Source organism: Tyto alba, unplaced genomic scaffold (genome assembly GCF_018691265.1).
Source record: "Tyto alba isolate M040663 unplaced genomic scaffold, T.alba_DEE_v4.0 Super-Scaffold_14, whole genome shotgun sequence".
Lineage (NCBI taxonomy): Eukaryota > Metazoa > Chordata > Aves > Strigiformes > Tytonidae > Tyto > Tyto alba.
The window spans coordinates 3716667-3744629 of NW_024881276.1; the positions used below are offsets into that span (position 1 = coordinate 3716667).

At 41.4% G+C, this 27963-nt stretch overlaps 1 protein-coding gene across 2 annotated transcripts in view; it reads right to left on the reverse strand.

Annotated features, from left to right (window-relative positions):
• Positions 1-24957, reverse strand: part of ASMTL (acetylserotonin O-methyltransferase like) — a 31218-nt gene extending 6261 nt beyond the window's left edge. Inside the window, exons 1-12 of one of the 2 annotated variants that reach the window (XM_032996575.2) lie at positions 24758-24957; positions 23176-23307; positions 21435-21482; positions 20745-20809; positions 18659-18720; positions 16479-16587; positions 9662-10088; positions 6668-6830; positions 4708-4892; positions 2834-2963; positions 1565-1708; positions 876-998 (exon numbers count right to left, since the gene is read on the reverse strand). In XM_032996575.2, coding sequence (XP_032852466.2) covers positions 876-998; positions 1565-1708; positions 2834-2963; positions 4708-4892; positions 6668-6830; positions 9662-10088; positions 16479-16587; positions 18659-18720; positions 20745-20809; positions 21435-21482; positions 23176-23307; positions 24758-24850 — 1681 coding nt within the window. In that variant the 5' untranslated portion in view covers positions 24851-24957. The remainder of the gene's footprint in view (positions 1-875; positions 999-1564; positions 1709-2833; positions 2964-4707; positions 4893-6667; positions 6831-9661; positions 10089-16478; positions 16588-18658; positions 18721-20744; positions 20810-21434; positions 21483-23175; positions 23308-24757) is intronic. The other variant, XM_032996574.2, reaches the window with a different exon arrangement.
• Positions 24958-27963: the final 3006 nt, after the last annotated feature.

Consider the following 27963-nt stretch of genomic DNA (forward strand, 5'->3'; position numbering starts at 1 on the left):
GAGGTCACTTGGTTTGCTCAGCTTGGAGAAGAGAAGGCTGAGGGGTGACCTCATTGCTGTCTACAACTTCCTCAAGGGGGGCAGCAGAAGGGGAGGTGCTGATCTCTCTCTGGTTACCAGTGATAGGACACAAGGAAATGGAATGAAGCTGCATCAGGGGAAGTTTAGACTGGACATTAGGAAAAAGTTCCCCACTGAGAAGAGGGTGGTTGGTCACTGGAGAAGGCTCCCCAGGGAAGTGGTCACAGCAGCAAGCCTGTCAGAGTTCAAGTGATGCCTGGACAACACTCTTAATCATACGGCTCAGTTTTAGGTAGTCCTGTAAGGAGCAGGGAGTTGGAATTGAAGATCCTTATGGGCCCCTTCCAACTTGAGATATTCTATGATTCCAACGTAGGAGAAAGCAGAAGAGGCTATGTATTTCTCATGAAATCTGCACATAAAGTAGTGATGAACTCCAGTTTACCATAGCCTGGGCACTACTGAGATTGCAAAACAAACTGCTTCATCTTGATTAACCTAAAGGAACATTAGTTAGACTACTTGTATGTATAAGTGTAAGCACATGCTTAGTTATATGATGATACAGGGCTTAGTAAGAAAGACTGGGCATGGCAGAGATAGGGGAGATGTCATAGTTGTATGTGAAACCTTCAACTATAGTCAAGGTTTATTTTATACAGCTTTATTAGCAGCTTTGTTTCCTTTTTTTTTTTCCTCTTAGTAGGTATTACCATGATGCAAGCATAGACATTCAAGCAAAGGCTACTATGACTGGACAGAAAAATACGCTTTTTTAATATGAACTTCTTATGATTACTCATTATGTTAATGCATTAACATGTACCTTTAAGCCCACAAGATGAAAAACTTACCTGGTTTGCAAACAGCTGATATCTTGCCTAACAGCACGTGTACCTTTTCATCTGGCCAGTCATGAAGAATACGTGAAAGGATGTAAAGATCTGCTTCTGGAAGATTATCCTTGAAGAAGTCACCTGTTGGAAAGTAGAGTTAGTACATTCCTCCAGAAACCACAGACTACATTCCTATAAAATGAAATGAAAATATTGTGGAGGAACTAGGAGCTTCAGCAGAGGTAAAGAGAAACAAGAATGAACAGGTAGAGATATGCACTGATTTGCAGATAAGGAAGACGTAGTTAAAGAGAAAAATCACAGGTAAGATTTCTGTAACGTATAAAAATGGAGAAAAAACCTAAAGCAAGGAAGGAGACAGAGTCCTTTGTAGCCACCGTGTTGATCTTGCCTAGAAGAGAAAAGCCTGAGGCAAGGACGTGCAGGCTCTACTGCCAGTGGTACTCAAAAATGACTAATTCATACTCCCTTATTTATCCACATTCTCCATCCACAGCCAGTTTGTTTTTATCCCTACAAGCTTGAGAAATAGTGTCCCCATTCACCATGGATGAGTCTACACTACCTTCTATTAAGACAGATGTCTGGGGTTGGAGCACAGTAGCACACTCTTTTCTGCAGCAAGAGAGCCTGGTCTGTGCTCCAGGATAACAGAAGTAAGACAAAAGATCATGTGTTACATTTACCTGACACAAATGTCACTGGAGCCGTTTGTTGTCCTGAAGGCTGAAAGTAAGAGGTGTTTGCAATAACTTCTGGAAGGTCAAATACTGTGACCTTGAGATCTGGGTATATTTGTACTAATTCATGAGCCAGAGCTCCAGTACAACCTGTTGGAAGTTTTTTTAAAAAAAAAAAAAAAAAAAAAACAAGTCTTTTCTCCCAGCATTTACAGACATTTTTATAGTCAAGGCTGTATATAACATTAAAATAGAGACATCAAATCAGAATTAGACAGTCAGCTCCACAATTAACAAGGACAATAGCAGTTCCTGGTGGATAGAGTGATGCTTTAAAGTTTGGGGAATGCAGGCATGACTCCTTACTGTTGTAGAATTGCTAATACGACTTTTGATACCAGGACCTCAGGGTTTTTTTGGGGAGGTAGAACAACATTAGTGAAAAGGCAAGGCCTTGTAGTTTGTGGATGAAAAGCACTAGAACTATTGACCATTTACAAAGCACTGGTATATGAAGTTTGACAAATACTCTCCAGCACAGTGAAGGACAGGGATGGTAAAGTCTTGGTGTCTCTGCACAAGAAGCAGAGGTTGCACCAGTATTGTGTTAAATCCTCTGACATGCTGTCCACCTCCCCAGGCACTAAGCGTTCCTTCTTCAGTGGATCTTCCCCTATAATAACACTCCCTCTGTGCAACTCCAAACACAGGGCAAAAAACAACACTAACAAGAAGAGTTTCTTCAGGTATATCACTGGTCTTCAACATTTTGGGGGTCATCTTAGATATTAATAATAAAAACACACAAAAAAGAATTGTAAGAGAATCAAAACTTTTTTGTTCTAGCAGTGCAGTGTTTCAAGTTTGACACTCCAATTTAGAAGGCTTCAGAAAGAAATCCTTCACTACTTTTTAAAGTCTTGGACAGGCCAAAGGACAGTAACATCACAGCTGAAAATGGAGTTCCAAGCCCAATATTCTATCAGCTGAACCACAAACCATCTTGGTTTTTGTATTGAGCTGTGTCAGTATGTAACTGATTGTGACAAACATTCACTTATTTCAAAGTACTTAAAAACCATTTAAGTAACTCTGCTTTCAGTTAACTACACTCAGTCCTTTTACTCTGACATTACAATATCAGAAAAACAACAGTTCCAGTAAAAATTACTGCAGTTCCAGTAAAAAACCCCAATGTTTTAAGTAATAAGATATGGAACTGAAAAATCAAGCTTTCCCCTTTGACTTGCATACAAGTTCCACTAGAGGCAATACCTCCTAAATCGCAAGCAGATTTAAACTGTGAAAGATCAAATGCTGTAGCCACATCCCTTGCTGTCAGGTGGGCAATGCTGTGCATGGCAGCCATAAAACGTTGCTTCACCTCCTGGCTGTGATAATAGTCCTAAAAAAGGGGAAAAAGCACAGCAGTTGAAGTTTATTTCATGACTTAACTAAAACTATATACAATCAAGTCAGCAGGTATAAATTAACATCAGAATTCTAAAATTAAAAGATCAGTTAAAAGTGCCATTGACCAGTTACTCATCCAAGTCCTTTGCTATTTCACTGTAGTGATAAGCAGATTTTTACATTCTCTCAAAAATTCTGATCACAAGACATCTTTTGCAGTGCATCCCAAAGGACATACACTTGGCTGGTTTGAACCTGCTCTTGGTGATGTCCCAAGGGCTATTAAATTCAACACTTCTGCCCACTGAAGCTCGGGTAGCATAGCAGGAAGAAGGGGTAATCTGGTATGTGCTTTTGTAAAGATACACTGTGCCTTTGATATATATTTACTAAGGCATTTGCTCCACAGCAAGATGTCTCCAGACTTTAAACAGTTTGAAATGACAGACTGAATTTTTTCTTTCAGTCTCCTAAGGCGCTCCTCCTTGATATATTCAAATTGCTTTCATTTAATTCTGACATTTATTCTCCCATGATGGAAAAATAACTAGATGATTGCACCCTAACTTAAACCAGAAACATTAAAGCTCATACTGGGTTTTCTGATTAAGGGAGAAGCAAGCATTCAGTACCAGAATCTCATGCCTTAACCTTTGAAATTACATGTAAGCATGAATCCCTTTATATCTCACTTTCGTAACTGATGAAATCTCTATGTCTGGCTTTACTGCTACCATGAAGTGCAAGTATCTCCAGGCTGTGGTATGTGCAGTGCCATAGCCAGCCCACATATTCTGCTTTGACATACCATCCTGTACACATACAGAGCCCAGGCCTGAACTGGCAGTGACTCCTGCCACAAGCATCACCCAAGCAAACTCAAGTTGGTAATCCAGATGTTTAACAAAAGGATGAGATCCAGTTCACCTATGTTAAAGCACTTAATTTGCACAAATATTTAAGCATCTACTGCAGCAGTTACTCTAAAATAAAGTATCTAAACTCTCTTTAAAAGAGCCTTTGAAGGATTCCTAAAGGAGGTTCTGTCCACCAGGTACTAGTATTAGGCTAACAGGACCTTCTTAAGTCTCCAAAAGCCCGTATTTCCTTTAGGAGACTGGCTTCATTAGCATCTAGAAGTTAAGTACAAATTCAGAACTTCAGGATGTAGTCTGAAGTACACTAGGCCAGCACTGCTGGAAAAGGAATGCTATAGAGATGGAAAACAGATGGCAAGAAAGAATTACAATTTTTATCAGCACTGTATACCAGCTTGAAGCACATACAGAATTACAAACCTTCATAAAAGAGATTATAACATTTCTCCACTGCATCAACGCAAGGCAACTTTGAAAATAGCTTTGATTACACAGCCAGCACAGATTGAACTGGATGCACATCAGTAGCAAGTGACTGGCACCCAATATGGAAGGGGTGCATGTGTGATAAGGTACTATGTGGTGTTTATAAAAAGGACACATAAAATGTAAATGAAACAGGCCCAGAGGTTGTTCTGAGAGTGTGTTGCCGGAGAATTTATCAGCACTCAAATTTCCCAATATATTCTGTGATTGCTCCAGCACTTCAGAGCCTAAAGTCGAAGGAGCAGAAGTCTGGGACTAGTGAGTTGCATTGTGTTTCTACCATTTCTGAGACTAACCAGCTTTCCCAGACCATTTGCCCCTAGATCATTTCTGGGCTCCTCAAAGACAGTTTTGATACTAACAAGATATTACCTTAAATAAATCCTCTGCTTTCTTTCCAAAGGCTCGGTGGTTCTGCCTGCTGCCTTCTTTGACAGCAGACTCCAAGTTTGTGAAGAGAGGCCAAAGGTGGTCATTAGAGTGGATAATGTAGCCATGAAGTGAGTATTCACCATCTGAGGTCAGGTAGGTATTTGCTGAATCTGTATTAGTGTAACCTTATGGGAAGAAAACAATTGTAATGAGCTTTGTTTCAGTACTTTACAACTGTCATTTAAAATCTGAAGGCGTGTTTTCCTGTGTAGCTGTTAAATAGCTAGCAAATCCTAATCTTATGATCATATTTTTTTTGTGCAAAAAATTCTATGAAATAGTTCTAAAAGTCTTCTTATTCTTAAAGGAGCAAGTACTTTGTTTATAAAAAGAATTTAGATGCTGGAAGATAGACAGGCATATAGAAATAGATAGGTTTTTTAAACCAGAGTACCTCAGACACCTAATATTCAAAGGTGAGTATCAGAAACTCCTCATTCTTGACTGCCTTTTTCTTTAGACTATGGCTTCTCCGTCCCTTAAATTCAAGCTGTCTTCAGTATGCTTTGCCTTTAGGGCCTCCTCCTTGGTCTTGTCCTCTGAGTTGAAAGCCTCCTCTATTTTCTCTTACTAGCACTTGACCATTTCAAGTCTTACTATGTAAATGATGCACATGGAAACTTTTAACTACGTAATGTGGACTGAAAAAATTAAACCTGATACTGACTCCACCTACATACACCTTCACGCACTGTTCCAGTTAGGGGCACTAAAATTTAAGCTGTTGCCCATGAAGAGGGACACACAGCAGAGCTCTCCTTGTTAAAACCGTGATTCGTCTGAAGATTGTGACTCTGCATTGCTGCAGCAGGGAATGGAATTTGGTTCTTATTTTAGATAGAGTAATAGGATCATTTAGGTTGGAAAAGACTCTTAAGGATCATCGAGTCCAACTGTAAACCTAACTCTGCCAAGTCCACCACTAAGCCATGTCCCTCATCACCTCGTCTACACGTCATTTAAATACCTCCAGGGATGGTGAATCAACCACCTCTCTGGGCAGCCTGTTTAATGCTTGACAACACTTTCAGTGAAGAAATTTTTCCTAATATCCAATCTAAACCTCCCCTGGTGACCATTTCCTCTTGTCCAATCACTTGTTACTTGGGAGAAGAGACTGACACCCCCACACACACTACAACCTCTTTTTAGGTAGTTGTAGAGAGCGATAGGGTCTCTCCTCAGTCTCCTTTTCTCCAGACTAACCAACCCCAGTTCCCTCAGCTGCCTCTCATAAGACTTGTGCTCTGACGCTTCACCAACCTCATTGCCCTTCTCTGGACACGCTCCAGCACCTCAGTGTCTGTCTCGTAGTGAGGAGCCCAAACGTGAACACAGTATTTGAGGTGCAGCCTCCCCAGTGCCGAGTGCAGGGGGACGATCACTTCCCTCGTCCTGCTGGCCACACTATTGCTGACACAAGCCAGGATGCTGTTGGCCTTCTTGGCCACCTGGGCACACTGCCGGCTCATATTCAGCTGGCTGCCAACCAACCTCCCCAGGTCCTTTTCTGCTGGGCAGCTTTCCAGCCTCTCTTCCCCAAGCCTGTAGTGTTGCATGAGGTTCTTGTTACCCAAGTGCAGACAATAAATCTGAGCTATTGTGCTGTTCCCTGGGACTACCCACACAACTTTTATGAGAAATTTGGTCAGTGTAGCATGAAGAATCTAAGCATTCCTCAAAGGAGACGTGAATGTTTTCATTAGATAAAGCCTGCCCCCAAATTAATCAAATCCAGCTACTATTAATGAAAGCAAAGATGCAACAATCCGTTCCCTTTTCTCCCAAATCCAAGTTACCCACAGTATCAACTCAGATCCTGTTAACTTCAAAGCATTTCTTCCAGTCCTGCATGTCTTCCAGTACTATACGCAATTGGATGGGGGTTGAAATTAGTCACCTTGTGGTGTCTTCTTCAGTAATCCAAGAGCAGCACACGCATCAAGAAGTCTTTCTGTTCCACACACAGATGTTCTAACCTCATTTGCAACATCTACAGCCTTCAGTGGACCTTTATCTTTCAGATGATCAAACAACTTCAGCTTAGAAGCTACAAACAGAGCCTACATGCAGGAAAAAAAACCTGTTAGCATGCTGTGTTTAAAGGCTGCAGTCAAGAAACAAAAGAACTGTACCTTTTACCTAGATTTATCCTACACAATTACTGTTCTTTAAGAAGTGCACCACAGTTTAACAAAACTCCTAGAAATTGCTATCATGTTTCCTTCCCTCTCAGGGGGTTTTACTATCTTAGCCTAGTAACAGAATTTTGAACAGAGGTGTTTGGGAGAGAAAGGAACTCAAAATATTCTGGAATGCAGCCTACAGCTTTTGCATGAAGATCACCTCTTTATTCAGATATTTAGCGTATCCCCATCTATAAGATTGTTCCATATGGTCAAACATACTTAAGCATCTGAACCTATGCCAAAAGGTCAAATTAAATTTGATTTACCCAAAACATATGGAACTGGAAAGCTCCACTAAGGCAGTGTAACAGGTTCAGTAGCTGTAATACTGGTCTTTGTTAAATAAAAATTAAAGAAAAAAAAAAAGACTAAAACTTCAGAGCACAATTGTACTACATGTGCACCTTAACAGTACATGTACACATGGAACAAGGAAGAGAGAACAGCTAGTGCCTGATAGTGCAGAAAAAAAACATGGGCAATGCAACTAAGTTAAGTTTTTCAGTTGAACTTGTAGAGATATGCTAACCAAACCAGAGAGGAAAGGTAATGAGATGTGATAATATATAGCTCCCCATTTGAAATTAATTTGCAATTCTTTAGTTTCAGTATTGTGTAATAGTTAAAAAAAAAAACAAAACCCAAGGAATTTATGTAGAGCACAGGAGTGGAAACACACACAGCAATCACAGAAGCCATTTCTTTGTAACTGCAGGCAACTATAGTGTACTTAAAAATCAAAGGCAGTCAAGGAAAAAAAAATGGATTGACATTCTGTTTAATAAAAATCAGGTGGAGAAAAAGAGATTAACTTTGAGATGAGGGTCTGCTACTGTGTGTCTGTATATTTTATCATCTTCACCCTCTTACAGTTTCCTCTTTTATTCTAATAAGAACATATAGCTGAGATTTATTATAATCCAGGCTGTCACAATACTGAGCCAACTGCATCTAGTCTACAACCATTTGGCTACCAAGACCTGCCCAATCTTTGGACTGATACTACCTGGAAACTTTAAGAACAGGAAAGAGAAGGTGAGAAGATATGGTCAAAAACTTGGCTGATCCAAATCACTCTACCACTCTAATTCTCAGTTCAAGGGGAAGGGGGGTGAAAAAAAATCAAAAAAGGAAAAACCCCAAAGGTCTGAGTACAGATCAGATTATACAAATTCAGAATGTATTAAGCTTGAGAAAATACTATTTAACCCTGATCCCCTCTTGTCCTGCAACAGCAGCTGTTCAGACTAAAACCAGCAACAACATCTTCGCCTGCAGAAGACTGCACTCTACTTTACAAAGCCCTTGAAACAACACTCAAGGATCAAAATGAAATAGAACTTGAGAGCTTTTGTGCTCTTATCCCTGTTCTACAAGTGAAGAGATGATGAGTTTTGTCAGATCACAGGAAACGTTCGTTGCAAGCAGTATTTAATTTCACAAAGATCCAAGCCCTGAGGAAAAAAACTTCCCGCTAGAGTTCAGCATGAAACTCAGCACTTCACACTATGACTTTACACTGAATTAGTGGGAAAGGAAAGCTTCTGCTTCTGTTTACAGCATCACCATCTTTCACTGCCCAAAACCAAATCCAGCACCACATCACTGCAAACAACATACATAATGCTGATGATACTCCGTATGTTTTTTACTTAAATTGAAGGAATGCTAAGCATCATCTCACCCATTCAGATGCATCAGAATTTGCTCCCTATGGATATACGAGGAAGTTCAAACACAGCAATCTCAAGGCTGCTTTATTCCAAATCTCTCCAATACTGCTTTGCATGCCTGCAAGCAACATGCCCACTGATCCACAGCGACCACACTATGGTTTTCCTTCAGATCACAGTACAACTTTCCGCTGTTTCAGCAAAACCATTGTCCCGTCTTGCATGTTTCCCTCCATCCCCCTTCAAATCTGTTTTATCTCTAGTTCCAAGTTTGTCATTTCACTGCCACTTTAGCAGTTTTTTCCACCTTTTCCTAAAACATGAATGACTTGGAGATCAGTGATCTGTTAAAGTGATTGGTGTTCACTGCTCCTTCACCTTCCTCACTGTTGTCTTCACTACACTGGAACTGTGAGTAAAAAAACCTGTTAGTACTGAGTGTCCAGCTACTCATTTCTCACACTTGGCTGCTACACAGAGCATGCGACCTGTTTGAAAACTGTTATGCCTATGTCTTCATCGGATACTGCAGGGAGAACACCAGATAAACATAGCTGAAACATGAAACAGGGCACAAAAAAAATAATCTCCTTAACAGGGAATAAAAAAATTAAGATCTTCCACAGAATTCTGACGTTAAGCATTAAAAGTGAGAAAGGTCACAGTTTAGTCAGATAAGTTAACCTTATTAAATGCTTTCTTTGCAGAGTATATAAAGGTAACTTCCTACTTGATCATGCTCTTGTGATCAGTAAAAAAGTTCAAACTTTTTTCCTCTCGAGACAAAAAAATTGAGTAACTGAAATTTCATTCAACAGATAAAAGCAAATACCAAAAATATCTCAATGTTTGCACTGCAAAAGAAGTTTCAGTTATCTTAGATTCTCTGGTACTTCAGTGGTCCTTTTTTACAAATTATTAATACGTTCTCACCTCAACTCAAGTATTTCACATTAGCTGTCATATATTGAAAACCAATGAAACAATCGTATCAGTCAGCAACGTAAGGAACAGTTTTATTTTCTCCCTTACCTTTGAAGCCCTAAAACCATCCATCAGCTCTAGAATTTTAGATGGAAGTTTTGCTGCACCTTCCGACACTCCATTCTGATTTTCCAGAGGTACCATAAAACCAGTTCTGACAGTAGAACTGTTTTCAGAATTGCAAATAGCTCCCGAGGGACACATCCCACTGCTGTCCAACTTACTAGTGCCTTTGTGCTCTGTGAAATTTGAAGATTCACTTTCTCCATCACTTAGGTTCTCAAAAGTGTCCACAGAAGGAATAGAGTCATACTTTTTATGTTGTACATTATGTTTAGAGGGCGGATAGTACAATTCTGCTAGCTTTTTGCAGAAGTGATTCAGAGGAAATCCCACCACATTCAAGAAGTCTCCGTGGACATACTCAACTAACATCCCACCGAGGGCCTGGATTCCATATCCACCAGCCTTGTCCCTGGGGGCGAGAAAGCAAAATGACATGTATCTAATTAAGGTTAAGAGTAAAGGTAGCACAGAACACAAATATTTCACCAGTACTGCAGTCTGGAGTAAAGACTAGTGTACTCAAGTTAGAGGCAGATTAAATCTACTAGTCAGGCTCAACACTTCAATTTATAAATCACAGGATAAATATATAGATCAGTATTTCTACTAAGGGTGAGTCCCTGTCCTGGGTTGAGTGAGTGGTGGAGTTTTTTGGTGGCAGGGGAGGGGGCTATCGGGGCGGCCCCCTGTGAGAAGCTTCTCGAAGCTCCCCCAGCTCCACTTCTGTTTGGGAAATTGAGCCCATCAGCTGCGCCTCTGTGATAACGTATTTAAGAAGGGACGTGGTGACGGGCAGTGGGACTTGTGAGGAGGAGTTGCTGCAGCTGCGTGAACACCAAGGTCAGTGGAGGAACGGAGGAAGAAAGGAGGGGGGAGGTGTGCCGGAGCAGAGACCCCCCTGTATCCTGTGGGGAGACGGCAGGGCGGCCCCCCTGCCACCCATGGAGATCTACGGTGGAGCAGACACTGAATTATGGCCTGTTGTTCCTGCTCAGCTGATCAAGGTGCTGTGCCCAAAGAAGGCCGGGGTCTCATGGGAAAAGGCAGCCCCGCTGCTGTAATTCAGTGCTGGGAGGATTGCAGCATGCGGGGGAGTCCCACGCCGGAGCAGCTCGGGAAGGGCTGCAGCCGTGGGAGGGAATCCAGTCGGAGGAAGTTAGTGACCCATGACGGAGCAGTGTGGGGAACGCTGCGGCCCGTGGGAGGAATTCATGTCGGAGAAAGTTTGTGGAGGACTGTCTGCTGTGAGAGGGGGACCACGATGGAGCAGGGGGGAACAAGTTCCAGGAACTCCCCTCACCGATGATGAAGGAAGTGGCAGCACTGACTGCACCCCCCATTCCCTGCCCCTGCGCCACTGGGGGAGGAGGTAGAGATATCGGGAGCAGAGCTGAGCCCGGGAAGAAGGGAGGGGTGGGGGGAAGGTGGCAATGCTTCTCACTGTCCTACTCTGTTATGTGTTGTTAGTGTCTGTAATAAATGTATGTTCTTTTTTTTCTTCCCCTAACGAGTCTGCCTTTTGCTCGTGATCATAAAAGGGGGATTTTCCCCCATCCCAGTCCTATCTTGAACCCCAAGCCTGGCTCTCTGTCCCTTCTCATTGCCGGAGGGGAAGGGAGAGAGAGCTGCTGCATTGTGGTTGGCTGCCAATCAGGCCTATACCACGACAGTCCCATAAGGTCTTTACGCTTCAGACAGTCCAAGTGCCACGGTCACCTTAGCAGGAGGTACATCAGCTGACTGCAGGCAGATTGTGTTGCAATAGGTTACCCAGCCTTCTCCAAGTCCTGGCTACCAAAAAGGTAACAGCAAGTGTCCCTGAGACCAACAGTGCCACTGGGTCACCCCGCTGCATACTGACCCTTGCTCTAATCCACAAGAGGCTGACAGGCCTTTAAAGCTCCAAAAGGAGCTCACACTGAAGAAGACATCTTAGAACTCAAATGGTTGTAGTATGCATATTGCAGATCTCAGTCATGGGAGTATCTAAACTGAGGATCAGGAAAGCAGGACTTTCTTGAGGAGGAGCAACCCATTCAAATACAAAATGTGCTACTATTCCATTCAGCCCTATCTTATTCTTGTGTAAACCTCTGACATAACAAGTAGAGCTGTGGTTCACAACACTGTGCTCTTAGACGTCATGGTAACACTGGTAATTTGGCACAGGAACATGTTTTCACAGAGAGTGACCTTGGAAATGTAGTTTGTCATTAGGTGCAATTACGCAAATTCCACCACATGGAATGGAAAAGCATGCAAGCAGATAAGCTGCAATAGACCCAACAATTTTACTGTTCACGTTTAAGAACAAGGCAATTAGAAGTATGCTTACTACAAGATAACATCAGAACCTGAAAGCCCAAGTCAGCAAGCTTTGAAACCAGAGGTCAGTCTCTGATCTATTAACTTAAGATACTATGGAATTACTCAAACCACTTGTGAAACGAAGTTGCTACACAAAGATGATTGTAGATTTTTCATCTTAGATTTGATCAGAACCAGCTTTTTATATTTTTAGAACTTATTTCTGGATTCCCTTTCTAATAGTCTCCTAAGAGAAACAGAGGAATCAGTATCCCAGTAAATGGGATTTTTGAATTGCTATAAACTAGGGAATGGGGCTTTCCCTTTAATCATTCATTTTAAGCACTAGTGTATTGCTTTGTCATTGTTTAAAATATTCCTTCTTTTATAACATACTTAAGACTTACACCATCTATATTAGGAATGTTCTAATAACTAAAAAGTCTTTTCATTTTTAAATGAAGTGGCAGTCCAGTAGGATGAGGTCTTTCTGGTATATACCGACAGGGAGGCAAAAAACCCCACTTTGTGACCATCAAAAGCAGCAGTATTATATTCCCAGCAAGGACACTAACACAACTGGTCACATCTTGTTTATTTTTACACAGAACTTTCTATTCTGGCATTGGATCTTGAGTAGGATTTTCTATTACAGGTACTTCATGCTTTTCTAGTCCAAAAGCATGAGGCTATGTAGTTAGTGACAGTTCCATTGACTTTTCAAGTGTCTTCCATGCTAAACCCCAGAACATATCAGTATTTAACACAGCTCTCCATTAGCTCTGACTAATCTGACTGGCTAAGATACTCTTACTAGCATAGCACTAACTTTAAGGCTTCATTTATAACACTATGCACCTGTTAATTTGCACTATATAAAAAACACAACTCACTTTAAAGACCTTTTGACAAGCAGTAAGACCACTGCTGCATCTAAAACATTCTTCAGTAACTGACTGTTGTAGAGGATACATGATTTCTGAAGGAATGTGTGCTAATCCACTGATTTAAAAAACAAAAACAAAACCAAAAAAAAAACCACAACCAACCAATGAACAAATCCACACACAATACAGCAGGAATGTGTGCAACTTTTTTTTTTTTTTAAGAAAAATCCCCACAAACAACAAACCAACCCAGACAAAATACAATGGGGAAAAAAATTGTTAAGAAGTAGGTACAGTAGAGGAAACTCTTGAAAATGCAACATTAAAGCACATTTTCTTTGTTAGCTGCAGAACTTGAACTTTAGTCATGCCACAAAACAGTAAATCCAGGTATACAGTATCTGTATTGTCCAACACAGAGCCAATGATCAAATAAATCAATGTTGCACTAAAAAGCACTACTGCTCCTACAAGATGAAGGGAGATGCTTCGTCAGGTTTTAGGTGGGTTTCCAAAGGCAAGAACATGTGTCTGACAGTTATACATGTCTTGGTTCAAACAGTTACATGAGTAGAAATACAGGCAAATTTCAGACACATTAGACAGAGCCCACCGGAGTTAAAGACTGGGCTTCACTAATAGTCAGAAAGATATGATATAGGTACAGCACTGACAAAATTAGCCTTCACTGAAGCAAACGTTTAAAATACATTAAAAGCTGTACATTAATTTTTTGCATCTCTATCAACTAATAGTTAGTTGACTGGATACCCAAGCTTAGTTGTCTTCACTTCACATAGCTACAAATTAGAGAAGTCTCACTTTTAGTTCCTTCAAATATCAAGTTAATGCTTTTGTAGAGCAGAGACTGGCATGACAGAGGTAAGGAGAAGCAGAATTTGGTCACCTCTCTCTTGCAAGAGGCAACAGCTGTATGTCCAGCCAGCATACACACATCATGTAACCAGACGTGTTTCTCCATCTCCAAAGGAACTTGCAAAGGAGCAGAGAAAGGCAGGTACAAGAAGATTTGCTAGTAATTTCTGGTGAATGTAGGCCAATTATTTCATACAGGGGAGTCAATGGTAGTAACTAAAAACAAGATTCCAAGTTAATTCTAGTATAAAAACAGTACAGCTCCCCTTACTTCTGTAATCCTGCACTTGGCAGATTTTTGCTCTTATGCTCTAAGAGCTGATAACCTCATGTTACCCATGAGCTAATTTGTGCTATGAGTATGTAATTATTTGTAAAATATAGAAATTACATTTGCTGTATTTTTGAAGGAAAACACTCTTAAGAGATATCATTCAAGGAAAGAAAGTTGGACATTTACATTCTACGTTTTGTTACTTCGTAGTTAAGTCTGAAACTGTAGAGCTCCAGCCTCTGTATAATCACCCCTTTTCCAGAGTGTAGTAGGGCCATTTGATTCCATCGCCACCTTTGAGAGCAGAGCTACCAAAAACCACATGGGAACTTCAGAGGGCCAGTTGTGAGGAGAGAAGGAGGAAGTTGTTCACAAAGTAAAGATTACAAATTAAAAAACTGGGTCAAAGAGGCTGGCAGAAACTAAGTCTACTCATCACAAACTCAAAACACTGAGGATTACCATGGTCCCACCCTCCTTCTACAGAGAGTCAGAAAAGAGACCCTGAGAGCAGGCAGAAAATCCTTGATTGGCAAGAGGAGCAGAATAAAACAGAAAGGGAAAGGCTGTCTTTCTGCAGCCAGAATTTTTGAGGGCTTTTATAGCCTCATCACATCACAGTGTACCTTGAGAGAGTGCTCTTCCCTCCTCCCTTACACATACTTTAAATTAGCCATATACTTTCAGAATTATTCTGTATCAACAGTGACTGACTTTTAAAACACTATATGCCAATTTTGTCCTTGCTATAAGGAGAACTCAGCCCAACCCTCAACATACCAAGAGAGTCAATTTTCTTTTCATTTTTCATGTGATCATTAATTCTTGTATGATTTCACAAAATTAAGTAGACATTAAAAAAAAAAACAACAAACAAAAAGCAACAAGTGCTCACTTGAACTGTGCTAGTGTTTAGAAAAACCTGTATGCACATAAATGTGTAACCAGTATGGGTGGGGCATGAAGCAGGAAACAAAAAAGCCCAGCCAAAAAAAACCAAACCAAAACATGAGAGACTTCTCCTTACTGTTTTGCAAAATTTATAGGACACTATATTTAGTAGTTCCTTCACAAGGCCAGATCAAATGCTTCCTATCCTCTTGCTTATATGAATGAAGACTGATTGGCTTCTGCACCAGAGAGTAAGGAAATATATTCTCTGAATCTCTGGTTCCTGAGAAACCCTTGCTGCCACACACCCTGTTGAGCAGAATGAAGAGAACTACCCAGTGCTGCTCATGAACCGTTCTGCTGCAGCACAGCACTGCTAAAGCTTATTTCCTTCCAGAGGAAATAATCAGAATATTGTAGTATTTTTTAACTTGACATTCGTCCTAAAATTTCACAGTCATTTCTCCTCCAAGCCACAACTTTATGATCAGCTGCATACTAAAGGTCACCTTCCGAAAATCTAACTAGAAATTTGTTACAAACCTTATTCTTGCCAAAACATTTCTCTCTGCATAATCCAATTTAGTTTCAGTTTCTGACCCTTACATGTTCAGAAAGTATGCCTCATTTACACACAAGCACTTAAGTAAATTCAAAGTCTACACCGGTTCCTCTTTCCCCAGTAAAACATCACTATATTGTTCTACAGCACAAATTAGTTTAAAAAAACACCACGATTGATATTCTTACACAGTCATAATTTAAGTTAGAGCCAAAAGTTCACCCCAGATCACCAGATATGCAGTCCATAGTCCTAACTGTAGCCCAGTATGCCTTTACTAAGCTTTAGCTAACACAGAGGAAACGCAAATTCCATGAAGTCACCAACATTCCCTTGTTGTATCCAAATAAGTACTTTTTTTTTTAAACAATCTAGTCACCTTCATCTTAGGCGCAGTTAGGCATTCTGTTCTTATCCTATTTCTTCTGTGGAATCCATGTTGTCTGTAACTAACTAGTATATTACATGGGTAGTGGAAACACATAAGCTAAGAGACAGTTATGGCACTGGAACACATAAGCTGGCCACAAGAGTAAGTGAAAATTAAATTGGCATTTCTTGCACCAGAGCAGTGCCATTTTGATAAACTAAATAAACCGAGTTCCAACTTCTTTCAATGAAGTTCTCCAATACTCACACTGTTCACCAGTTTTAAAATGAGAACTATTCATTTTCTCAAGTATCCAAGCTCCCAGAATGCCTGTGTTAACAGAGAGGTAACTGTTTACTGCATGAGCATTCGCTCCAATCCAGCGTATTTCAACAGTCATTACTTCTCAAATGCTTTAGGGTACTAAAAAGGGAGCTCACTTTTCCTGGAGGAATAATAGCTCTAGACAAGAAGAACAGAATATCCACATTACATCACCCATGCTATCATTTATCATATATACATAGCAAAATTCCACAGAGCACAGGAAAAAGTGTTCTATGCTAGTGGCTAGTAACGTACCCCAAGGCCTATTCTCAAGTACAGTGTGACAGCTTCAGGGTCTTACTTACATTGGCTCCCCACTATGAATGTACTCCCACAAGAGCTCTTCAGACAGGTCAGAAAATTTTACTTTAGTCTCTTCGTAGAAGTCAGTGATTTCTGTCTCTAGCTGATTATCTACAGAAAGGAAGAGGTCTTATTAGGAACAGAACTTCTAGTTTAGGTAGCATAACCTCTGTCTTATTGCGTATTCATTTGACATTTTTGCTTTGGAAAAATTACAGCTACGACACAGATATAGGAAATTACTAATAATCTTCTTTAGGGACAGCGGACTCAACTTCCCCAAAAAGTAAAAGCCTGCATTTTCAACCCCTGCAGTCCTGTCCTGGGGCTAGCAGGTTGCTCTCCCTGTATGTGATGCACTCTTAAATTAACAATGCTTATGCAGACCTATTTATGGACTACCAGCATACACACCCAGCACTAAGTACAAAGAAGGCTACAAACACCCTTATAAATTTATGACTGTTGTGAAAGAACTCTTCACAACACATCATAGTTAAACAGGTAGCTGTTATAAATGCTCAAATGTGAATGTGCAGCTGCATCTGCACTGCAGACTCAGATATCCACCAGTCCCATCACCAACCATCAGTGCCATTTCCATATCAACTCTCAAGAAATAACAAGATTATTTCAAACTTCTGTGTCTAGAAGTGGTTGAGAGAAAGCCAGGGGTGCAATAAAGTCTTGCACTCCTGGTTGTGGACCCTGTTGCATGTGGTACACTGTGAATCTGGTATCACTGCAGACTAAGGTTTTTCTAAAATGTGTTCAAAATTAAACAGCCTTGCACAAATGGGTGTGCACATTACGGATTATTAGTTGCCTCTATGCTCTTCTAGAAATACCAAGGTCAGCATCTCCTGTTACCACTGTTCTAATAGCGGTGGAAATTCTTGAGGAGCAGTAAGAGCCACAGTACGGACTAAAGGAAGAATACTAACCAACTGCTAAAGGTGTTAGTGTTGAAAAGTCATTTAATGACCCAAGTTAAAAAAAAAAATAATGTTGCATATGAAGACAGATTACTGTGTCTTTCAGTAATGATAAAAAAATCGCCATTCAGTTCAAGATGAAAATTCCATCTGTAATATAAACGTGATACTTAATGACAGCATTGTATTCATAAACTAAAACTAAAAATGTATTCTAGAAAACTCTTCCATTTATGGAATCACTTGGGGAATATTCACACTTGTTCAGATGAATAAAAATACCATATAATGTGGCTTAAATTTATAAACTTCTAATGAGGCGTGCTGTCATAGCATCAGCACTACAGCTGTGTGCACTTTTACTTCCTTCCTAGGGTAAACAATTAAAGACATCATTATTCTGGATTGCTCACCAGAACCCCTTGATAACATGTATTTCTTTTGCAGCAGCTCTCTTTCTACTGTACTAGCACATTAGTAAGGGTACTGGATAGTGACTTTATTTCTACTACAAGAGTTAACAGCAATCATTCCAGTAAAGATTAAAAGCTATAAATAATTTGTCTACAGAAAGAGTATGTGCAGTGAAATTTCAGAGAAACGATCTTTGCAAAAGTTACACTAAAAGAATATTGGCACCATTATCAGAGGAAGCCTCTCAAGCTAAATACTCCTCAAATTATATTAATAGTATTGATCTCAAAAACCACTTGCTTGTTATATAAATTATCAGATAAAGAACACCACTACAGTTCATTAACAGTCTGAGGCATTAAGCCATTACTTTACTCATCCCCTAAAAACGGGCTCTAAAGCTTCCCTTATTTACCAAAAACCAAAGTAACTACAGATATGGCAACCACTTGTATTCATCAGCCAGTGTAAACAGAACACAGGAATAGATAATATGGATCAGATTCTGCTCAATCCCACAGGTGGTAGTGCCTTACTTGAATTTCATTTAGAATATTCCTACAATTTAATTAGTTCCATAGCTTTCAGACATTATTTCTGAAGCCTACTGTATTTTGTCATCCTCCTTCCTGTGTGAAAACTGAATACAGTGAGAAGGTAGGCTTCTGCAGGGAGTTTTTAATTTATACATTTATAAGGTAATTCTCATCATGAGTAGGAAGCCAATTCAGACTGTATATGAAAAATTTCCATCCTGTTTCTTCACTTGTACAAGTCCTTATGAGAGTAATTTTTAATGAAAATACTGAGTTTTAATAAAACGACACATGTACCTTTACTGCTGCAATGTATAATAGCCACTCCTGTGAAAACACTGTGCTCTTTCCCACTCAACCTGTCGGGGAAAAAAAATGCACATTAAACAGTTTTATGAAATCTGTCATGTGCAAAAACATTCTACGTGATTATGTTACTACAGCCTGAGAAACAGACAACTGTATTAGTACATCACTTGATGTCTCTGACACGTGTCTTAAATACATTTTATTTTTTAATTTCAACATAGGTGAAAAGACACTGTCGAAACAAAAAAATATTCTCAAGAGATTCTGTCATTTCAAGTCTCCAAAATCTCACTTGTACCGATGTCCACAATTTGGAAGAGTACTCCATGGTATCAGCTTGCTTACTGTACATTGGGAGAAGTGACTATTTCAAATGCATAACAAAAAGCCAATCAGCATAAACCCTACAAGCATAGGCATCTTCACTGAAAGCAGGCAATAAATAGCAAGGTGATGCAACTTAGACTAAACAAGGGATAGGCACCTGGAGCTTCTGTACTCATTTAATCCAGGCTGGTCCCCAGGGATCCCATGGCAAGCCAGAGTAACAGGCACAGAGTGCGGAGGAAGAGAGCCTGCACTCCCCCTGAGCTCTCTCTTGCAGTGGCTCCACCACGCCACACACTGGCCGATTAATTTTGTGGGCCTTAAATTTATTAAACTAATGTGTAAGCAATGGAAGTATAATAACGAGCATGAGAACTTGAATCTTTCACGAGACTAATTAAGGAATAGTCTCCAGTTGATTAGCCAGGCCATTATTTGATGTGATCAGAAGCATCTTGTACTCTTACTGTTCTCCACTAGATTCCACATAACTAACTGTAAAATGAAACTGAGTGAAATTTTAATCTGTCACCTTGGATATATGCATATATCATCTGCATTTTTTTTTCCTATTCATATAGAATAAAACAAAGAGGAGTAGTAAAAATCTAAATTTTAAGTGCATTTCATATCCATGATTAAGAGACTGACCTACTGAACCAAAAAAAAAAAAACCAAAAAAAACTTTTGCATGTGCTAGAAGTAGACTAAGCTCTGTAAAAGAAAAAAACTACTATTTTTGAACTACCTGAACTTGGTCTGATTTCAAGCAAAAACAGTTGTGACAAATCACTTGACAGACAGACTCCTTTGAGAATCTGCTACTAATAGCATATCTGCTATCACTTTTTTTTTTTTTAAGACTACTACTTTTAAGTTAGCAACATGCCACAAAGGACCAAAAATTCAGCCTAAGTCATCAATAAAAAAAAAATAATCTAAGATAGACTTAAAGAGCAAAACTCCAAAAACTACCAAGGCACTTGTATTCTCTTTAAGGGATGCCCGAGTTACAATGTAAACTGGTTAAACAAACAGAGCACCTCTTCTGTGTTCTTCCCATAAAACAGAAGCATGACTAGAGGATTCATCACATCTCATCCTTCAGTGACTAGAGTTATTTAGTTGATGTTCCTCTTTTTTTTTTTCTTTTTAAAAAAGAGAGTGCTACAAGATAATGTTAGCCTTATAAGGAAAAGTATCCTTTAGGAAAAAAGAAGCCTCAAACAACATCAGTCCACCAGCCATGAAGAACACTGTCAGTAGATTTTTTTTTTCCCTCTTCAGTTAAACTATAGAATTTAAAGCAACTGTCCATTAACACATATCACCATGTACTTTCTTGTACAGGCAATATTCTTTGATTAAATTTCAAGCTCCAAACCACTTCTATGATGGTTCTGTCACCTTTCCCATCATGATTTCCCTCCCTAACTCCCCATCCTGTACCAGCTGAAGCATACGTACAGTCTTGTTATAAGTGACTCTGAAAACTAATCCAAGTGAAAACAAAATGGTTCATTATGTCCCTGATCAGCTTCCTAAGATGAAGGGGCAAGTGCAAGCAGCTGTGGGTAACATAAAATCAGGTCTAACTTTTTCAGTGGCAGAACTAGGTAACACTATTTCAAAGTGATTGAAAAATTTGTGTCCACTGAGTTCTTCATACACACCAAGGAACCTGTACAGCTCCTTTTAAAACAGCCTAATATACACACAATTGGAATCTTTCTTAAAAACTACAGACCTTGACAGCATCCTATACGCATCTTGCTTATCAACTGGTTTCTCCAGGATCTGCTCATCCACAGTCTAAAACAGAAAGACAGAGTGAGTGTGCTGCTGCTTTTCAGAAACTGAGGTCAGAAATTACATTTATACCAGGATTTCACACAGGGCTTCAAACAGGAGTCTATAGAGTAGAGCAAGAAGCACAGATACTTCAGTAGAATAGGTAATTTAGTGTCAAGCACATAACGAATGCCACACTACACTTCAGTGGCTGCAGGTCTCAAATGAGTAATTCAACTTCTGTCCTTAACAGTTCCCTGTGTCTGTGGAGGTGACAGGTATAAAGTGATGCCCACTACAAGGCACAACATTGAACAGTTCACATGATCTGGTCTTCTTGACAGTCAACAGCTGCCCGAGAAAAGGATTTCCATTACATACTAGAGGATGCAAAGCAATCTTTACACAATACTGGTGTTTCTGCAAAAACAGCTGTAAGGCTTCTAGGACTCAAGATACCAAAAATTGCCTTGCTGGGAAAAAAAAAAAACCTAAAGCCCACACCCACAAAACCAAAGATGTATCATATCGCAGGTATAGCTTCACTGAGAAGACAGCTTTCAAACTTCAGTTTTAAACCTAAAAATACAAGTATTTTCTACAAGTAATAAACTAAAACAATGCTGAACCACAGAAGACTTCTTACCACAATAGTGTCTGCTCCTATGACAACATCGGGTGTTCTCAGGTGTTTCTGCAAAGGCATAAAGAAAGAAGATACTTCTCAAAAGAGGTAGAAAGAACAAAACCTTTTAAAACCTAAGGTAAGAAAACATAAGTTTACTGGTTTACAGGTAGGGCTCTATGCTGACCTGAAAACAAGACACTGTTTCTCCTTTCGCACTGCTTACAAAATAGCGATCATTTATATTGCCACTGAAGTGAGGAAAACAGGAGACTTGAGCAGACCATTTTCAGAGCACAATTTTGCTCAAATACCTTACTGATGAACAAATGCATCCAGGGAAGAACTAATCTCAGTCTCAAAAGTCAGCCTGGCATTCCAGGTGGCAGACAGAATTCCTTTAAAGGAAGTGCCCAGTGTATGGAAACCAGGAAGTACAGCCCTCCAGGATTATTTTTCCAAGCCAAGTTTTGCTGAAAAACAACCTCCAAACTTTATTTAGCTACACTTGCCTTATCTCTCTCAAAAGGGAAAACATGCAGTCCGTTTTTGGAAATTGAGAGCTAGGGATATACATAAAGATTCCTTGTAGCCTTTTCTTGGCTTTAAACTGTAGGACATCCTTATAGCTGAGTCAGTTCTTCTACAGAAAGGCCAATGATGTGCTTTAAATAGCAGGACTAATTCCAGTCATCATTAAAAAATTCCTGTATGAAGAAGAATTTTGAAATCCACTGATCCAGCATTATTGCCAGCATAGCGTTTTGCAATGAAAGGCCAGTGTTAAGTCGGTGAGGCTGGGTTTAAAATCCACCCTCCTAATGTTGTACCATCCTCTGACAAGAAGTTGACGGAAACCTGGGTAACGATTTACATTAGGGATCTTGCAATATTTGCTTTGACAAATGGTGACATCTGGCAACACTGTTGGTTTAAAGTGTTCAACATTCCTTTTCTGCCACCAGTATAGGCTCAACAAACATGCTCCTCTCTTCCAGAGCTGCGTTAAGAAGTTATTACGGTACATTTTGTGGGATCTAATCAGCTCGACTTTGAAATAAGGCTGATCTCTACCACAACCTATGTGTTCAAACACAGTGATTGCAGGCAAGGGTAGAAGTCAAATATGCCACTGATAGTGTAAGTTGTATCACTGGTTTTGACAATATTCAGGCTACAAAACAAATGCCTTGACTACAGAACCTGAAATCACATCAGCTTCTTCCTTCTTAAAATTAAATTGCCTGCTTCTTTGTTCAAAATGCTTTACAATGGAATTTATCTGCTTTCCTCTAGCACCTCTATACTCACAATTTCCAAGCTATTCTCTTGTCACAACTGTTCAACAGAACTACCGTTCAGCGAAAGCTGCAACAAAGCACTGGGTTCACATCAGTGTGTTTTTCCAGAGAGTCTGCCTCCACAGCCAACAAACACCTGTAACGAACAACTGTCCAGACACACACCTGACTGCTAAAAGGAACTACCAAGTATAAATCCCAGGTAAGAGTAGGTGTGCTGCTGACGAGAGATGCAGGTCACTTCTGTGTGTGGAAAGCCCAAACTGCACCTACCAGACCTTATTTTGATTAGGTGAGTTAATTTCAGGAAGCTATCCTTCACAAATGACAAAAAAACCATCCATTTGCCTTCAGTGGGAAAAATGCACTCAGAAATCACCCAAGAAGTAGATGCAAATTAAGTCACAGTAACATGCACAACAAAGACAAAAATCTCACGGCCAAAATAGCTGGTAACTTACTACGTGCATTCTGTTTGCTACTTCAAGAGCTTTCTGTTTTGCTGTTTCTACAGCATACTCATAAGGGGCTGCAAAAGATGACTTCTCAAGTGTCTCCTTAAACCAGGATGGAACCACCTCAAACCGCAGGCCCTATAACAAAGGAAAGAAATTAACTCAAGCTGATCTGGTTACCGAAAGTTGCTCCCAAGATATTAATCAAGTAACAGATTTGATTTTTACTCTTTCTACTTTAACACTCCTCCCCCTCAAACACACAGAGGAAAAAAAAAAAAAGAAAAACAAACAAAAAACCCCAACAAACAATCAACAACAAAAAAACCCCAGTGCTTGGTGTATACATATAATTTGCAAGCAGTCTGGAACAAAAAGCTCAATCATAAAAAACTTTTAAACCAGTGTGCTTAATTGATTTTACCCTTATTATTTATTAGAACCTACCTGCAGTAGTAAATTCACAATTCTTCTATTAAAAAATCTAACAGTATAAAACTTACACGCTTCATAAACAGACTGTTCTACTACTGGATATTTTTTATTTAATCCATCCATAATACTTTATTTGTTCATGAAATAGTATACATTCTTACAGGACCTTTACCTCCCACACTTTACGTGCCATTACACACGATAACCAGAAAACAGAGACCCAGTTTCTGTATAGTTTTGTCAAAAAAAAAAATATTCTCCCTATTTCTTGCCTGCAGGTTATACCTGTAAATTTACTACACCCAGCAGGCACTTTATGTTTTAATAACTTCACGCATGCTCGAACCTTGGTGCTTTTCCACATCTCATTATTTCAAGAATAATATACTTTTTTTTCCATTTACATTCAGCTTCTCCCATGAAGAACAGGAACACTAAGGAACCTAATTTAGATGCATTAAAATATTAAAGTGTCATTCAAAAGCCTCCTGCAGCCTGCCCAGCGAGCTCCACATGTTCCTCCACAGGGGCTGACGAGTCCGAAGGACGCGTTACGGGCTTTCTCTGCGCTCCACAAGCACTTCACAGAAAGAAGAGACAACCACCATGCTCCCCACTCAGAATACTAATCCCAGAAATTTTTCATACATTTCTGGAACCTAAGTCAAATTTTCCTGAGTTTGGTATTAAGTACCGAAAGAGCAACGGAAGCGCATTTTTAATTACTTCGTTACTTATGCATTTTCAATTATTTACATGACGGTAAAACCTTCTGAACTTTTCTATTCTGCTCCAGAAGTAATTATGCCAGCATTTTTCAGCCTGAGGAAGTCTTTTATTTGTTTGATTACACCCGCAGAACGCTTCAATCCCCCCCCCCCCCCCCCGTATCAACCCGATCACACACGAAAAGTACGCAGGCGCGCCCCGCTTACAGAGCAAACCTGACCGAGAAAAACTGTGACAGGACAACCACTGTAAATATCCACCGGCGAGCCGGCGTGTAGCCCCGGGGACGGACAGGGAAGCGCCGCCGGGCCCGCACACGCCGGTGCCGGGGCGGTCAGGGCCGGGCCCGGGCCTGGGCCTGGGGCCGGGCCGCGGGCCCCGAGGGCAGCGCCGCCGCCCTTCTCCCCTGCCCGCCCTCACTCACCACGTTGGTGAGGATCTCCTGCCGGCGCGGCGAGGCGCTGGCCAGCACCACCCGCTTGCTGACCAGCTTCCCCAGCACCGGGTTCAACACCATGGCGGTAACCGCCGCCGCGGCTCGGCCTCCCGCTCCGCGCAGACCGGGGAAGAAGAGGGGGGGGGCGGCCTTATGCAGCGCCGCGGCCGCGGGGAGGAGCCGGGCCGCGGCGCCCGGGGCGGGGCGGGGCGGGGCGGGGGTTCGGCCCGCCCGCCCCGAGGAAGCGGGCCTTGTCCCGCCCGTGGGCCCGCCCCGCGGGGGGAGCGCGGAGCTTCGGCGGAGGGCCGCGGGGGTTGGCGCTGGGCGTCACGGGTGGGTTTGGCGGCAGCGGAGCCTCCTCCGCCGCTCCCGTGATTCCGGAATGAAGTATTTGGCGAAGAGGCGGCGTCATTCGTTTTTTTCAGTCCAAAGGAACTGTTAGCATCGTCTGATCTCATCCGAATCCCAGATATCCCCTATGGGGCCTTTTAAGCAAGCAGAGAAAGTTCACCATAAAACCTCAGGTTTATTCCCAATAACTTGCCAACAGGGTGATGCTATGTGTTTTCTCAGTCGGCGGGTAAGAAAGTGAAATATGTACTCCGGCGTTAAAAAACAGCCAGTCACTGAAATTGTGGTTTGCATTGAATAATTGGGTGTCTTGGACATCTTGTGGGCCGTTGGTCTCATGGATTGTGTCAGGGGCTGCCAAAACCGGCAGCCTGCCGCAGCTCCGGGGCCACCAGCAGCAAGGCTGAGCGTGTGAAGGTCGGTCAGTGGAAAATATATACGCGTACATCTCTCTCTATATAGATACACAGACAGACGCACTGTTGTGGTTTGAGCCTGGTTGGCAGCCTAACACCACGCAGCCACTCTCTCTCTTCTGGCAATGAGAAGGGACAGAGAGCCAGGCTTGGGGTTCGAGATAGGACTGGGATGGGAAAAAAATCACCCTTTATGGGCACAAGCAAAAAGCAGACTCATTAGGGGGAAAAAAAAAAAAAAAAAAAAGAACATAGATTTATTACAGACACTAACAACATGTAACAGAGTAGGACAGTGAGAAACATTGCCACCTTCCCCCCACCCCTCCCTTCTTCCCGGGCTCAGCTCTGCTCCCGATATCTCTACCTCCTCCCCCAGGGGCGCAGGGGCAGGGAATGGGGGGTGCAGGCAGTGCTGCCTCTTCTTCCATCTTTGGTGGGGGGAGCTTTGGGAACTTGTTCTTCTGCTCCATCGTGGTCCCCCTCTCACAGCAGACAGTCCTCCACAAACTTTCTCCAACGTGAGTCCCTCCCATGGCTGCAGCCCTTCCTGAGCTGCTCCGGCGTGGGACACCCCCGCATGCTGCAATCCTCCCAGCACTGAATTACAGCAGCGGGGCTACCTTTTCCCACAAGACCCTGGCCTTCTTCAGGCACAGAACCTTGATCAACCAGATGAAAAACACAGGCCATAATTCAGTGTCTGCTCCACCGTAAATCTCCATGGGTGGCAGGGGGGGGCCGCCCTGCCGTCTCCCCACAGGATACAGGGGGGTCTCTGCTCCGGCACACCTCCCCCCTCCTTTCTTCCTCCATTCCTCCACTGACCTTGGTGTTCACGCAGCTGCAGCAACTCCTCCTCACCAGTCCCACTGCTCCTCACCACGTCCCTTCTTAAATACATTCTCGCAGAGGCGCAGCTGATGGGCTCAGTTTTGGTGCAGAGGTGGAGCTGACTTAGAGCTGGGGGAGATTCGAGAAGCTTCTCACAGGGTGTCGCCCCTATAGCCCCCTCCCCTGCTACCACAAAAGCCCCACCACTCACTCAAACCCAGGACACACACGTACATACGTACGTACCTGTACGCCGTGTGGACCCCTCCAGGAGCAGACCTTGGGGCTCCGGTGGCACCGGGAGGGGCTGGGGCAGGGGCTCTGTCACCCTGCGGGGCTGCTGGGCCTCCTGCTCCCGACGCAGTCCACGGGTACCAGCCTTTTCTCACCGCAACCTGACAGGCTTTAGGTCATCTCAAGTATCAGCATGTAAATTCTGAAGTTAAATTTCTTTATGGGCGGCAGTGACTTGAGAGCAGGATTGAAAATTGATCTTTAAAGATATTATTGCTCAATTTAAAAATACTAATAATTACCTAAGGAAATTATGCTGAACTGAAAATGGAAATAAAATGCTTAGATTAAATACAACTGTGAAAGTAGACAGATGTCCTCTGCAAATCGATAATACTGAAAATAGTTCTGGGATAGCTGGAGAGCCAACTAGGAAAAAAGGGCCTGTGTGAAACACAGGAATAGTCTGTGCTTGTCATAGAGCTTGGCAGAACAAATGCACTGCTCTTTTTTCAGGGCTGTGAACTGTGGCACTGCTCCTTGCAAACAAGGGGGCTTGAAAGACACTACACAAATGGAAACCAGAGTATCTTTCATATGATACTACTGTATTTTTTGACTGAGTAAAAGGAGAAGGATCTCACCAAGTAACAGAAAAATATGTTTCCTGGCATACACAGGAAAAAGATGAAGAATTATTCCTCTTGGAAAAGATTACATCCCTACCCTTAATGTCTGTAAGTTTAACATAATTGTAAATTCTAATATGTGTACATCTTCAATGTGACTGCAATCCTAACCAAAGAAAAGGAAAGTGGAATTGCATGGATGCTCCTAGAATTTGGGACACACTTCTTATCCAGAGTCATCTTCCTATACAATGCCTTGCTTTCTGTGGGATATTAGCTTGATAAGCTAAATTCAGTCACTCCAGAGAAGTAAGACGATAACGCAAAGTTTTCCAGGTCAAACCGACAGCCCTGATTTTCTTCTTTTTCTCATTCAGTCTTCCAGTACAGTTTCACTGTAATGGAAACGAAGCAATAAAGTTGAAACTCCAGCCCAGCGAGTGTATAGGTATAAAGAACAGACCTGACAGGACAGAACACCTTCTGTTCCTGCCAGCTTGTTTTGACAGACGAGGACAGAACACAGATCTGTCTCCAGTCATCTGTAGAGCCCGTAGCGATGCATGCGACATAACTCATCTTTCACATGTGTGGCGTCCAATTAAGAATAAGACAAACATGACTTGACTCCCTTGACTGAATTCTGCTTGTATACTGCTCCTCTGATTTGCACAACGGACTTTTTGAAAGTTAAGTAAATGAATAAATAAATAATAGAAATATGTGGAAA